Source organism: Hibiscus syriacus, unplaced genomic scaffold (genome assembly GCF_006381635.1).
Source record: "Hibiscus syriacus cultivar Baekdansim isolate YM2019G1 unplaced genomic scaffold, ASM638163v2 tig00116959_pilon, whole genome shotgun sequence".
In the NCBI taxonomy this organism is placed as follows: Eukaryota; Viridiplantae; Streptophyta; class Magnoliopsida; order Malvales; family Malvaceae; genus Hibiscus; species Hibiscus syriacus.
Window position 1 is genome coordinate 4170099 of NW_024063485.1, and position 16495 is coordinate 4186593.

At 36.0% G+C, this 16495-nt stretch overlaps 2 protein-coding genes across 2 annotated transcripts; both read left to right on the forward strand.

The window, feature by feature from the left end:
- The first annotated feature begins 10407 nt into the window (after positions 1 to 10407).
- On the forward strand, positions 10408 to 13924 carry LOC120189738 (LRR receptor-like serine/threonine-protein kinase GSO2). The gene is made up of 6 exons (XM_039192945.1): positions 10408 to 10995; positions 11068 to 11139; positions 11956 to 12174; positions 12625 to 12915; positions 13392 to 13463; positions 13911 to 13924. The coding sequence occupies exons 1-6, from the start codon at positions 10425 to 10427 to the stop codon at positions 13922 to 13924; spliced, it is 1239 nt and encodes a 412-aa protein (XP_039048876.1). The 5' UTR covers positions 10408 to 10424.
- A 128-nt stretch (positions 13925 to 14052) lies between these two features.
- LOC120189739 (receptor-like protein 9DC3) lies at positions 14053 to 15343 on the forward strand. Its single transcript, XM_039192946.1, has one exon. It carries the CDS (start codon positions 14053 to 14055, stop codon positions 15310 to 15312), a length of 1260 nt encoding a protein of 419 aa, XP_039048877.1. The 3' UTR covers positions 15313 to 15343.
- The last annotated feature ends 1152 nt before the right edge of the window (positions 15344 to 16495 follow it).

Consider the following 16495-nt stretch of genomic DNA (forward strand, 5'->3'; position numbering starts at 1 on the left):
ACAATTTCTTCAGGTCGTCGACATGTAGGTTCGGCTTCTCCATTGACTCATCCGGAAAAACCCGGGATAACCATGATGGGCGGGCGATATGACGAGTGTACCGGCCTACATCATCGTGTCCGAATCGTAGACCAGTGATTAAGCAGAACTCCTTCCGCCCAAAACAAGTATACGCTGGTGGAAAATGAAACCATATCTCTTCCTCACCACGTTGTATACTGTCGGGTAGATTGATGTCATGGTCTGAAGCCACAAATGGGTCAAATTAGCATCTCCACCCGGATGTTGTACTCTCAGCCATGGCCCGAAGCAGGTTTCCTCAACAATTGTCTTTGAGCAGGTGAAAGCTTCGAAGCAATTGTAGTGGCCAGGCTGACTTTATTTCTCAAGGTCAATTGAGCCGAAAAAAATTTCTACAAAAACAATAAACATACCAAGTTAGATATACCAAAAACTACACTGTGAAGATATACCAAAAACAATAAACATAAAAAGTAGTAGTTTATTCTTGAAACTAAAATTTGCAACACTGTTTTGTATTTTGGTTGAAATGATAATCGCAACGAGAGAATCGCAACGCGAAATGAAAATCGCAACGAGAGAATCGCAACGCGAAATGAAAATCGCAACGAGAGAATCGCAACGCGAAATGAAAATCGCAATGCGATTTTGGTTTCGCGTTGCGATTCTCTCGTTGCGATTTTCATTTCGCGTTGCGATTCTCTCGTTGCGATTTTCATTTCTCTCGTTGCGACAGTCATTCTCTCGTTGCGATTTTCATTTATCTCGTTGCGACTCTTCTGCAAATTGAAACTTGAATGGATTGCATTACTTCAACCAAAGACAGAACAAAGACAAAGACAAATACTAACTTGAAAATCGCAACGAGAGAATAGCAACGCGAAATGAAAATCGCAACGACAGAATCGTAACGCGAAATGAAATCTAAGTGAAATGGTTAATCTATTATTGAAATGACCAGTAAACTTATCATCAGTTTCAATATGAAAAACCTACAATAATGCAAACATTTCAAAATAAAAATAATTAAAAAAACTAACCCTCGGAGGTTGATTTTCCATTTCTGAATATTGTGAGGGATTTCTGACCGTGAATGGTTGTGAGGGATTTCGCCGGAGATGGGGACGGAAATCTTCGAGATGGGGACGGATTTCTTCGCCGTAGAGAGTGAGAGATGGAGATGGGACTGAGTTGTGATTTTAGGTTTTAGGTTATGAGTTGCGATTACGGGATTTTGTCTTAATATTCGTTTTTGTAATTTGAAAATAAAATACGCGTAGCGATTATAATGGCGCTTTAAATATCGCGTTGCGATTTACGGATACGCGTTGCGATTTTATGTATTATCGTTGCGATTTACGGATACGCGTTGCGATATACGGATACACGTTGCGATTTACGGATACGCGTTGCGATTTATGTGTTCGCGTTGCGATTTTCATATTCGCGTTGCGATTTTGGAAAATCGCAATGCGAATTTGTACTATCGCATTGCGATTTTCAAGAATCGCGTTGCGATTTTGGAAACTGATTTGCGATTCTGGGGATCGCGTTGCGATTTTTATTTCGCGTTGCGATTTTGTTGGTCATTTTGGCAAATCCAAAAAAAGTTGGTTAAAATCGTATATTATAACTTTTTTTTTGTCACTGAGGCGATTTTCTCTTTTCTTTTTGCAGATTAATCAAACCATAACCGCAAATCTCAGTTCAAAAAGCATCAATTAAGTAGCTACTGCCGCGACACAAACTCTTAAAATATCATATCAACTATTCAGTCGAGTTTCTCAGTATATCACCGGTGATCGATATTATTATCGATTTAACATCGATCAGATTATATTTCTCAATCTAACACCTTTAGTAGGAAAGCGCCCCCTGCACCGCGCTATACGCTGATTTGGCGCAATGTAGAGTATAGCGTGCCCCTGAACCGCGCTATACGTTGACTGGGCACACATGGGGTATAGCGCCCCCTGATACGCGCTATATGCCACGTAGGGGTATAACGCGAATCAGGGGCCGCACTATACGTCGTACCAAAATTATATTTAACGCGATCCCTGATCCGCGCTATATCTTTTATAATATAGCGCGGTCCATGTACCGCGCCTTATATGCTTATATATACACTCCTCCGGCTCACATCTCCTCGCATCTCTCCTCTCTTATAAATTAATACAATAATTCCGTCAACGAGTAATAATTCTCATAATCTTTCAAATTTAATTTAGAAGCTCGTGTGATTTTTCGTTATAAGTTAATTTTTTTATAATTTTATAATTATATTTATTGTTTATTATCATTATTTGAAAAAATATTATACTAATTATTTTCAATTAATTTTTATGTTTATAAAATTGAAAAGCGGGAGCATACGTCGAAATAGTTTTGCGGTGTAGGTAATAATATAAAATTATATTATTTAAATTATTTACGTTGATGTGTAAAAAATTTATTGTGTTATATTTTCGTTCATATATAATTTATTTAATCAGGTTTGTTTAAGTTTTTTTTTGCAGATATAATATTGCCGCATTTTTAAACTCAAAGAATGACGCGACTTTCAGCTATTGTTTATTATGATGGTGAAATTCGAGAAGATGAAACTGGCGTTGTTTTCATATCAAATGAGCGTGTTAAAATATCATTCAAGAGAAACATAACTCTTGAGGAGCTAATAACGAAGATTTCGAGGAAGATTCATGTTGGAAGTAACAGAAGAATGTCGTCGTTGCAGTACAGATTTCCAACATCATTGTTGCCATTAACTTATACAGCGTTCGAACTTTCGAACAATGATGATGTTCAAATGATGGTTGAAGCTCAAAGTAATTATTCAGACGCCGCTATTGAGATGTATGCACATTTTGTTCAAGTGCGTGCTGTTCGGGGTCAATCATTAAGCTCCCACTATGGGCTGGCTGAACAAGTTGATAGCCCGACTACAGTAATGTGTAATGATTTTAATGCCATAATGGGGAGACATTCATCTGCAACTCCTTACGATATGTACCGAGGTGGGTCCATAAACAATACGTATGGCAACACCGCGTCCAGTTCAAGGGGAAGGCATTCATCTGCAAATCCCTTTGACCTTAATATGGAGATGCCATCGACGCAACCATCTGTGTAGTTTCCATTTGACACGATGGCTTCAAGCTCCAGGGGGAGGCATTCGACTGCGAGCTTTTTCGATCTTAATGTCGATATGCCTTCCAGTTCAAGGGGAAGGCGTGCAAGTAGTAGGTTCTTTGACCTAAATGTGGAGAGCATGGAGGAACCATCATCTCTACCAGAAGAACCGCTTCGTGAGCCTGGTGCGGATGGTGCTGAGACTGGACTATTCATTCACCCAGAATCACCGCAATTCAACTCCGATGATGATGAAGTTCCAGGAAATGTGGCACAAACTGACCCTCCTGCACACATGTATGAAGCTGATTATGGTGCAATGTACGGGCCAGAATTTGCGGATATGCCTCATCTCGGTGACTATGGATATTACTCATTAATAAATGATGGTGAGTTATCTTTAGGCATGGAGTTTTCAAGCAAAGAAGAAGCGATGATGGCTATCAAAAATTACAATATACGTAATTTTGTTTAGTCTAGAGTCAATCGATCGACGACCGAAAAATATGTATGCTACTGTGCTCGACGCGAAAACGGATGCAATTGGATGGTTCGCGTATCGAAAATGAAGAGGAAAAACAACATATGGGAACTAACAATATACAACGGTCCTCACACATGTTGTGCTGGAGGGGTCAACCAAGATCATCCGAACTTGGACTATGAAGTGATATGTCAAGCCATCATGCCCATGGTAAAAGCAAGCTCTCATATAGTTGTTGCAGTGTTGATTTCAGCTATACAATCGCAGTATGGGTACACCGTCTCCTATAAAAAAGCTTGGTTGGAAAAACAAAATGCCATTGTCAAACTTCATGGCGAATGGTATGCATCTTACAATGAACTTCCAGGTTGGTTTAGGCTGGTGCGGACGTTGAATCCTGGGACAATTGTGGACTTCGAAACCTCCTATGCATACCATAATGATTGAGTTCTTCGCGATCGATGCCAATTCTACCGGGTTTTTTGGAGTTACCCACAGTGCGTTAATGCTGTCAAATACTGCAAGCCTGTGGTCCAGATCGACGGGACTTTCTTGTATGGAAAATACAAGAAAATTTTATTATTGACAGTTGTCCAAGATGGCAATCGCAACATTCTTACAGTTGCTTTTGCTTTTGTCGAAGGAGAAGATACAGATTCTTGGGTTTTTTTTCTCCGAAATTTACGTGCACATGTTATCACAAGGGAAAAAATTTGTGTCATTTCAGATCGCGGAGCTGGGATCAAAGCAGCAATGGAGTCTTTGGGTCCAATGTGGCAACCACCCTTTGTCCAACATAGGTATTGTCTGCGACACATTGTTGCGAACTATCATGGAAGGTACAAGAAGAATGATGAACGTCAATTAATTGTGCGCATGGGTAAGTGAAAGCAAGTTAGTAAGTTATACATTTTTTGATCATTTTAATTTTGCAAAGAAAGCAAGTTAGTAAGTTATACATTTTTTTATCAGGCTACGAACTACTTCCTCGAACGTTTGAATCAATGCTTCAAGATTTGTGGCCGAAGAACGAGGAAGGTTACGAATACATCAGCCTAATCGATAAAGAAATGTGGACGAACGCATATGATGGTGGATATCGACATGGACACATGACGACCAACTTGGCTGAGGCAATCAATTCAACCTTAAAGGGTGCACGTCACTTACCTGTAGCGGCATTGGTAAAAACTACATATTTTCGTTTGGGGGCGCTTTTTACGAAGCTCGGGGGATAAGCTCAAACCTGGATGCAAGGCGGTCATGTCTATCACCCTAGATTAGTTGCAGATCTACATAAAAAAATTGCTGCATCAAATGGAATGTCGGTAACAAGCTTCTCTAGAAAGCATGAAATGTTTCGTGTCACAGAGTTACCCCGACCTCTTCAAGGGATTGAATTTGTATCGTTAAGAGTAAATCTAAGGGAAAGAGCGTGCGGCTGCGGGTTTTTTCAAGCTCTGAAGTATCCATGCTCTCATGTGATAGCAGCTTGCTCGCATACACGTCAAGACTATAAACATTTTGCGGATCCCGTATACCTACTATCTGAAGTTTTTAAGGTATACGAATTTGAGTTTCCCCCCATAGGTAATGACAAAGACCCTGATGAGGTTCAAGATTGGCTTCCAATTGTACCAAATCCGAGTTTATTGAGGGAGTGTGGTCGTCCAAAATCCAATCGAATTCATTACGATATGGATATTCGAGAAAGATCTAGACAAGACAGAAGATGTGGCCATTGTAGAAACCCAGGACACACTAGAAAAACATGTCCACTTCTGTTGTCATCAAGTAACAATTGATGAGGAAATGATGTATTTGTTTATCAAATAATAATTCTTGTATTTTAATTTTCATTTACTTCAAGTTAATTTCATTCGATAATCACTGATGAAGATTAAAAAACGAACACAATTATTAAATTTTATCAAACTAATAACAATTTGATATTTAAATACAACAAACTTACAATAAGAATTAAATGGTAAATGATAACCAAATTACAATAACTGATATTAAATGGTAATAAACAAAATTAACTAAAATATATTAACAAAAAGTCCAACAAATTTAACAAAATAAAGTAAGTATTAAATGAGAAATAATAAAAAATTACAATTAAACAAAACAAAGTATATATAAATATAATAAAAAAAAAATCTATCGATGCATACGTCGTGAATGTGTTCCGCATGGCTGTGGCTGTCGGTCTCGAGGAGGATTTCTTCGTATCACTGGTTCTGACTCCTCGCTGTCATCATCATCGTCATCGTCACCATCGTCATCGGCGGCGGCGGCGTCGTCGTCCTGAGCAGGTACATCAGGTTGATGAGGAGCTGATGACGATGAAGCACCTCCATAAAATAAGGACACTGGAGGTGTATGACTGACTAACCCACCGGCATGCGAAAACTGGGAAAACCCAGACATCGCTGAGTGTGAAAACTGTACAGGAGGTGTCTGTGCTGCGGCAATGGGTGATGAGGATGAACCCGCCAAATATCCAGCATATGAACCCCAAGTTAGATCTGCAAACATAGACCCATAATAGCCTCCAGGAGGGGTCATCTGTGACGGTGGCGGTGGCGGGGTCATAAAACCAAGTGAAGGCGACGGCGGCGATATCTAGTAATGGAAAGGCGATGGCGGCATCATATATGGCTGCGGCATCATATATGGCTGCGACATCATATATGGCTGCGGTGGCTGCTGGGAAGGTCCTGGTGGTGCAGCTGAGGATAAACCGAAAGCACCTGCTCTCCGTCCACGAGTCGGGGGACGATGGTGCTGTGTCGGTGAACGTCTCTGTCGACGTCGTGGAAAGGTCTGCCCTCGTGCATCCTCGGGAAGTAGAAACGGTTTCCCGTTACTGTTGAACCACTCATAATAACCGTCAGCATACATCAAGAGGTCATAAAAAATGGGCTCTCTACGGGGAAGGCACCGATGTCGATCCTCCCACAACACGACCCACTCATGATGCCTCACCAGTCAATCTGTATCTGTCTTGCCGCATCTATCTAAGCTATGCAACTCGTCCATATTGCGAGGTGCTTCCGGAATTGGTTGAAAACAACCAAATTGCCGGAGCACGCGATCAGTGGAGTGCCACTCGACGGTCGCATAACAGATCAGAGGGACCATCGCCATCCAAACATCTGATGGGCCCCTCAACTCAGGTGGGATCACCGCCCTCACATCATCAGTAGAATATGGCACCCATTCAAACTAAAACAAATAATATATAATTTTTATCAAAATAATAATCTAATTATATAACTATAATCTAAAATCGATTTTTAAACATTAAAATTCATACCTGTATGCCAGCCTTCTGATCGATTAGCACCCTAATTTTTTCTAAATCATCAGGTAGCTCCTGATGATTTTTCCTATCAGTAGACCACCTATTCAAGGAAAAAATTTGTTATACGCTGTATAAAATTATTAATATACAAAATCAGGTTTATAATTACCTCAAAAGTAGTGAAAATACGAACGGGTTCTTCACAACGGGACATAAAAAGGGCAATCGATACCATGCCCAAGACTGCAGCAGCAGGAGACATCAGCCGATAGCATTACGCCTGTAGTCAGTGGCTCCACATATCTCCCTGTACAGCAAAGCCAAAACTGCCGAGCCCCAACTGAATGATCCGGTGAGACGAAAGTCGCTAAGATGTCACAACCACATGCAGTGAACTAGGTTGCGCGATTTGTCCGGCATCAACAACCCTCCTATCAGCTGCAGTATGCATGCCCGTGCATACATCTTAACCTCATCCTCAGAGGCGTCTGCGCTTAACTCCCGAAAATTGGCATCTAACCAATTTAACGGTATCCTACCTCCGATAAAATTTGCAGGACACGTCCTAGACTATCCCGACACAAAGTAGTCCAAGAACCGGAAGCTATCCCCGATATCACATCTCCATCCACCGGAAGCCCCAGGTGCATAGAAACATCCTCAAGCGTGATCGTGCACTCTCCGCACGGAAGATGGAATGTATGGGTCTCCGGCCTCCAACGCTCTACTAAGGCAGAAATCAGATCTAGCTCTATCTTACAGTGACCCTGATATCTACCTATGTAACCGAATCCAGCCTCTACTAAATACGGCAAGACACGGTTGGGTATCACTAACTTAAGATTCCTAATAAAATGGTCTAATACATGGTCCTTCTCCTAAAAATAAATAATTACAAAAATTAATTCTTAATCTAATAATCATGCATTAAATGAATCAACTAATTATTACTAATAATTTAAATTAAATTAAAATGTTAAAATGTTACCGTATCAGCAAAGTGTCGAGATATTTAATTCATAATCTAATAATCATACATTAAATAAATCAACTAAATATTACTAATAATTTAAATTAAATTAAAACGTTAAAATGTTACCGTATCAGTAAAGTGTAGAGATATATGATTTCCATCCGAACGAAGTAGATTGCCTTCCATTATATATCTGTACAAGAATTATATTAGTACAATATTAAATAAAGTAAAAACATAATAGTAAAAATATTATAAAAAACACCTTAAAAAGAGAGTATTTGACAAAAATTTAGAGAATTTGAGAGAATTTGGTGTAATAAAAGTGATTGAGGATGGAGGTATTTATAGGGAGGATGGGGACGTGAAGGGATGGAATTTAGGGGTATAGCGCGCCCCCTGCACCGCGTTATACCCCACGTGTCAGATATCCAAGTATAGCGCGGATCAGGGGGCGCGCTATACCCACGTGGCGCCAGATCACCGTATATCGCGGGGCAGGGGGCGCGCTATACTCACGTGGCGCCAAATCAGCATATAGCGCGGTGCAGGGGGCGCGCTTTCCTACTAAGGGTGTTAGATCGGAAAATATAATCTGACCGGTGTTAGATCGGTAATAATACCGATCACCGGTGATATACGGGGAAAATCACCAACTATTCACGTAATCATGGATGGAGAAACATCATTAGGATGGGCATCGAGTCTGAACCCGACGAGTTTCGACCTGACCCGGCCCTATCGGGTCGAATTTTTTTTAAAAAAAATTAGATTCGAGTCGGACCGAGTTTTATATTAAAATATTTGAAGTCGGGTCAGAGTTGAATTTAGGGTTAAAATAACCCGACCCGACCCGATCCTATCCGATCCGAATAGTTAATGCATAATTTTTTTTTCTTTTTTTACTTTCCCTATTTCTAGTTTCCTACCCTAGTCGGCAATGCATCTGCAGCATATCCTTCAAAGTTCGAGGTCAGAGTCCTAACTAATTTCTTTTCTAAATTCTCCACCGAGGATTCGAGCCACCGACGCAGGGGCAGCGAGCTTTCTGATTTCTCTGCTTCAGGTATTTTGTCATTTTGTCTCATTTATGCTTTCACTTTTCGGTTCAAGTATTCAGTGTCAGTTACTATTATGAAAAACTCTTTAAACTGGTTGCGAATAGCAATGCGCACTATCTCAACTCAATTAATTTTAAGAAAATCTCAACTCAAATCATAAATTGATTTTGAATATAAATAATCGAAACTGAAACTAATTTTATTGAATAAACAAGCTATGGGGTAACATTTAAATTGTTTTGTTTGCTTAATCAATAAAAGCATATTCTACCCAAGTGCTCGTCAAGAGTCTTTGCAAACGGTAGTAAAGAAAAACACTCCCTTATCAAGTCACTATCGTGAAAAGTAAGTTGATTTTGGATGTAAACAAATATATATGATTTTTTTTTTATTAATTTAAGGTAATTATAAGTAGTAGTATGTATTTTAAATACTATTAATCATTTGACAATAAATATTTAAATATGTGAAAGTCATCGGTACTCGAACCCGGGTCCTCTAAAGATACAATAATCATCATTTCAATCACTAAAATCATTTGATTTGTGTAAATATATATTATTTTTTAATATTCGATATATAGTTTTAATTTAAAGAGTGTCTCAAAATAAATAAATACTTAAACATAAAATGTACTATTTTCCTATGTTACTTTTCACTGGTACTCAAACTTTGTCACATTCACACAAATCAAAGCCAGCCTGTTTCAACAAGGACTGTACCCATTTTTCTTTTTGCAGATTAATCAAAAGCCAGCCTGCAAAATTCTACCGCAAATCTCGGTTCAAAACGCATCAATTAAGTAGCTAGTGCCGTGACAAACTCTTAAAACATCATATCAATTAAGACGGAAGGACCCTAGCCCCATCCCTGGGGGAGAAAAACTTGATTCCACTTGAATAATGGGAATTTTCTGTTATACTCGACTATAAAAAAAATTAAATTTGAGTTGAGTTATAAAATAAAATTTGAATAATTTAAATAATTCAAAATTTTTAGTAATTGATGAATTTATTTTTAAATTCAAATCAATTCCCTCAACTTACTCAAATTTAATTAAAATCATAAATTATTCGAATTGCATATTAAAGTATTTAAATTTAATTCTTGTAATAATTTTAATATTCAAATTACTACGTTGAGAAGGAAGATTTGCAGTACATGGTTTGAATAATTTGCAAAACAAAATATAAATTAAAATGGTAAGTTGCTTACTACATCAAATAGAAAACAATAGAGAAGAAAAACAATTGAATCGTAAAATATGGGTCCAGACATAAAGTCTTGCATTTTAGGCCTTCCATTATTTAAATTATTGTGGGTTGGTACCCCATATTTCTTATCCAAATTATTTAAAGGCACTGATGAATCCGCCCTTTTAGCCTTAAAATCCCATATAACTCATGATCCACATAATCGCATAACTCAGCTGTTTCTCTCTTCATGATTTGCATTATACCCACACCAAACCTTATGGCAAAAACTCCCTTCCTCCCTGTTATGTTTCTGCTGCTATTTGCTACCTTCAGAGCTACTTTGTCTGCCAACATAACCACGGATGAATCCACCCTTTTAGCCATAAAATCCCATATAACTCATGATCCACATAATCTCTTAGCAACCAACTGGTCCACTTCTATCCCTGTTTGCAATTGGATTGGTGTCACTTGTGGATCCAGACACCACAGAGTTACTGCTCTGAATTTTTCAAGTATGGATCTCACGGGCATCATCCCATCTCAATTAGGAAATTTATCTTTCCTTGCCTACCTCAACATTCGTCACAATAGTTTCCATGGCTCTTTACCTACTGAGTTAGCCAATTTGCATCGGCTGAAGTATTTGAACTTTGGAAACAACAGCTTCAGTGGAGAAATCCCATCATGGTTTGGTTGTTTTGCTCATCTTCAAAGCTTGTTGTTGTACGGTAACAACTTCATGGGTGTTATCCCGTCCACTCTTGGCAATTTGTCAAAACTTGAAACGTTGGCCTTCTACAACAACAACCTCGAAGGACAAATCCCATCTCAATTGGGAAAAATGTCTTTCCTTGCCTCCCTCAGCATTCATCACAACAACCTCGAAGGACAAATCCCTATGTCTATGGGAAACCTTTCAAACTTGAAAGTGCTATACCTCGATGAAAATTATCTTTCAGGTCTATACTTTTCTCTAAGTGCCCTACTTCTTTCCTCCCTTTTTGCCACAGATAACTTTATTTTCACTAGTAAAAAGTTTATTTTATAACTAACGTTTTCACTGCAGGCCATCTACTCTCACTTGAACAATTCCAAATTTTTTCTTCATTTTTTTTGTTTTCTATTTTTTATATACACTTGGACCATCATCATATTATCCAATATCAAATTAGGGCAGACTAAATGAATAAGTTATAACCTACATATTGAAATAAGTTGTATCCTTAGTCTTCTCTAAATCAATTACCTTACAACTATTTGATGTTTTCATAAGTAGTAAAATAATTTAATAAAATTTTCATTTTTTTTTAAAAAGAAGGAAAATAAATGAAGAACATCAACCTATAGCGCTGAAAAAAAGGATCTAAATTAATTTCCAATGTACTTCTCTCGCATACACAAATTTTTATAATAGCGATTTTCTTGGGAAAAATGTATTTGGATTGAATAATTTCAAATATTTGCAACTTTCATAAGTTTAAGGGTTTGTTAGAAATTAAAAAAATGGAGCGAACGAATGCCTCTTTTGCTCAACATAGAAATTAAGGGTTTGTTAGGAAAACTATTAATAAATTATGATATATTTAATTTTATATTTAAGATGAATTTCAATTATTTAATAGAAAACCAACTTATCTGGAGAACATTAATCTTTCTTCTAACAACTTAAAAGGCGTAATATCATATATTTTTTTCTCAAATTTTATATTTTTTTGTTAGTCTTGAATATAATTTCATCAATTAAAAGATGTTTTATAACTAAAATCTCACTGCAGGCCATTTACAGTCGAGAATATTTGATAACCTATCTAAATTGCAAGAATTAAATTTGATTGGGAATCATATTTCTGGTAGCATTCCTAATAGTTTATTCAAGTGCAAAGAGTTGAGGTATTTATTATTGGGGAACAACTCTATGGAAGGAAGTATACCCATGGAAATAGGAAATTTGACAATGCTCCAATATTTGCATCTTGGTTACAACAACCTCAAAGGTAAACAAATCCTCATTTGCAATTCGTTCTCCTTTATTTCGTTAGTTGTGTTATGCCTAATTTTAATAAACCAGTTAAAAATGACAACCTCAACTTAAGTTTGACGTCAAACCTAATGGTAAAAATGACGGTAAACTTCAATTTAACCTCATGGTAGTACATTATTACTGAGAAAAATAATATTAAAATTCAATTTTGGTAATAACTCAATATCCTTTTTTGAAGCATAACTTTAAACAATATCATCAAGCTATCATTTGATGTTAACCCAATTTAAAGAAGAAGAAAAAAATGTTGTGATTAATTATAAAAACATTTTTATTAATTTGGGTGTAGACGATATGAAATAACTGGTTAAAGTTTAGACTGATACAAATCTTCTAAATTTGATCATAGTTTAAGGCTGTTATTTCGATTGTGCCAATTGAAGTTTGATTATTTATTTTGCAGGTTCTATTCCTTCGTCAATCTTCAACATTTCCTCTTTGCTACATATTTATCTGGGATACAACAATCTCTTTGGTTCACTCTCTTCCAATACGTTCGATCATCTTCCTCAATTATCTTATCTTGATTTGAGCGCGTGTCAACTTAATGGGAGAATTCCAATGAGTTTATTCAAATGCAAAGAGTTGGAATATGTACATTTGGGTACAAATCATTTAGAGGGAACCATACCATTAGAAATCTCAAATTTAACTTCACTTAAAGTTTTCGTCATCCAATTCAACAACTTTTCAGGTAAGTTAAATGACATCATGCTTTAATAATGTTCTTAAATATAAAAGAGTTCTTTATCATTGATTTTTTTTAATTATATTGTCCTAATTTATTTTAGCTTTTCAATTTATTTTATTAGCATATTTATATTCTTGGCTCTTTAAAAAAATAGTACAACTTCTAACTATTTGATTAGTCCAAACTTCTGCAATGTATATAAAATGTCTTCAATTGATGAAAATGATCAAACGCATTCATGTCTTGCTATTGGATGTGGAGATCAAGAAACCAATTGTACGTATTCCATAAGTCATGTTATTTAATATGAGACAAATAGAGTATGTAAGTTCTAGTTCTAGTTACGGAACAAATTAAATTACCTAAATTCTAAAAAAAAAAATAAGCATGAAGATACTCAATCACACTACTATACTTATCAAGACATAAGATACGTATTTTGTCAAATTATTTTTGATTAATTTAGTTATATATTTCAGGTACAATTCCATCGGTTATCGGAAATATAACTTCTTTAGAGATCATTAATTTTTTGGATAACAACTTGACAGGTATAATATAATTTTCATTCCTCTTTTTGTTGTTAACTTTTTCTTGAATTTTTTTGTTATTTTGTTATATATTTATTAATTAATTATAAGATTTTTTTGTCATTTGATGTGTCCTTTCGTATTCAACATAAATAATTTAAATATTAGACTCAAATAAATTCATTCTAAAATGATTTCAATTTAAAATATTTTTTTTCAACTCGAAATGAACTAAACCATTTTCCTTGGTTTTTTTTTTTTCTAATTGTAAGTTGAAAATATTGTTGGGTTACGATACATGAATAGAAATGTATCAAAATCCTTTTTAATATCAACTTTTTTTTATTTCGTTGGAAAATTTTCTGTCCAAAATTTGGTAATTTGTGAATGTCATGTAATATAAGTGAATGTTTCAAAAATATATTTCCTGATGCAGTAGCAAAAATGGTATTTGTTATACATACCCAGCTGTTAGAGAGTGAACTGATTTACCGTTGTCGTCTAAAATCCTTTTAAAACCAACTATATATTTTACTACAATTTAGGCTCCATAAATGATGTTGGTTTCATCTAAGAAATGGCCTGATCTTGTTAAGTAAATTAAGTAATCATGCTTATTGGCTATACGCGTCATGCATGTTTCAAAAAATTTCAAACATCTAATTCTAGCTCTATTCCATATTTTCTGCAAGGCCGTATTCCTTCCTCATTATGCAATTTAAGTTCCCTTTGGGACCTCTCTTTATGGAACAATAGTTTGGATGGAACAATTCCGGAATGCATTGGAAATTTGAGTTCTCTTTCTGTGCTCGACTTAGGGATGAATAATTTTCATGGTAAAATACCTGAAAATTTTGTTAAAGGTTGCTCGATACTCAGCTTTCGAATCAAGAACAACCAAATAGAAGGGTCATTACCACGATCTTTGGGTAATTGTAAAGACTTGAAGCTTCTCGACTTTGGAAACAACTATTTGAATGACACTTTCCCAAACTGGTTAGGAAATTTGGATCAGTTACAAGTGCTTAACTTGAGATCAAATAGATTCTATGGTAAGGTGGATAGCTCTGATGTTACCTTCACTCGTTTGCGTGTCATTGATGTTTCTCGTAATAACTTCAATGGCTATCTACCTATGAACTTTTTCGAAAATTTGCATGCCATTAGAGAAGTGAATGAAAAGAAAGTTAAACAAGAGTACATGATGGATATAATAGATGATGGAACAATATATAATGTGCTAAGTTTATCGTTTACAACAAAAGGGTTGGAAACAGAGTTTGGGAAACTATCAACCATATGGACAATTATCGACTTTTCCAACAACCAATTCTCCGGAGAAATTCCAAAGACACTTGGAGAGCTTCATTCACTGATTGTCCTAAACCTCTCTCATAATTGTTTAACAGGTCCTATCCCATCATCATTTGGTGATTTGTCGGAGCTTGAATCATTAGATCTCTCATCAAATAAGCTCCATGGAAGAATTCCAACAGAGTTTAAAAATCTTGGATTCTTGGAGGTGTTAAACCTTTCCCATAATAATCTAGAGGGACCCATTCCTCAAGGCAAACAGTTTGATACTTTCACTAATGATTCCTATATAGGAAACCTGGGCTTATGTGGGCTGCCATTATCAAAAAGCTGCGATAATGGTGAGAAAAATCCAGTTAGATTTGATACAGATGATGATGATGATGATGGATTGAACTGGAAATTTTCAATATTAATGGGTTATGGATGTGGATTGGTGCTGGGATTGAGCATGGGATACATTGTATTCACAACTGGAAGACCATGGTGGTTCATTAGGACCTATGAGAGAGTTCAACAAAGATTTGCAAAAAAGGTAAAAAAGAGAACTCTTTGAAGGATTTTTGTTGTAGAGCAAACATTGGAGAGAGTAGAAAACTTCATTGAATGGTGGTAGGCAGACCTTTATCAATAGTTGTTTCTATATATTGTTTGTCTTCAATAATTTCCAAATAATTTTATGTTGCCTCTTTTATATTTTCATTGCATTTTGGACTTTCCTTTTATATTATACTTGGATGAATCCCTGTATTATGTGGAGTTTTAAGAAATTTTTGATTAAAAATTGTTTTATTTATTTTTAAATTGTTATGATAGTAAGATAATATAATTATATTTTTATTAATCATAAAAATTATTTATAATCTAACTTTAATTTTAAATTGATTCATTCATTAGTTAAATATTGAAATAATTTTATTATTGTTAATGATTCATTTGACCTAAATACACATTTTGACCATATAGAAGAATTAAACTCTGGCCATAGATACAGAAATCCCAACTCATTTCTCTACTTCTAAGCTATGATTTTTTAGGGTTAACTACTTCGAATACCTATGACTTTTAAGCTCGGGCTCGAAAATGTCATTGACGTTTCAATTTTGTCAATTTTAACACCGACGTTTATGTTTAACTCCAAAGGCATCTTTGTGCCGTGACGGTGATGACGTGTCTCCCTTATCAAAATGACGTCATTTCGATGCAACTGTTTTGATGCTTGAAAACCCAAAATGACGTCATTTTGTTAGAGGTATTTGATTAAAAATTGCTTTTCATGAGATTTGAACCAAAAAAAATCTCCTAACCAATGCTAAGCACCCAACCACCAAGCTAACTTTAGAACTTAATCTATTTTTAACAAAACTATTATATATGTTAAATAGTATTTGTATACTTTCATCTTCCTCATCAATCCATATCCATAGACGTTTCAATAATGCTAATCAACTGCTCGACAAAATGCCAAGCTCAAGATTTTCAACAGCCAAGCTCGAGCGTTCCAAGATTTTTTTTTAACACTGAAAAAAGCATCAAGCTTTATAGAGGGCGAAGATCAACGTATAAGATGGCAAACAAAATTTGTTCATATTGATCAGAATTGCTTCCGTAGCTACCACCAGTGCAATAACTGTTATTGCCACCATAACTTCCTTGGCCTCTATAACCACTACCACTGCCAATATCCTATTTGAACATGTCTGCACTGCTTGTACTGTTTTTTACTATTTGAAGATAAA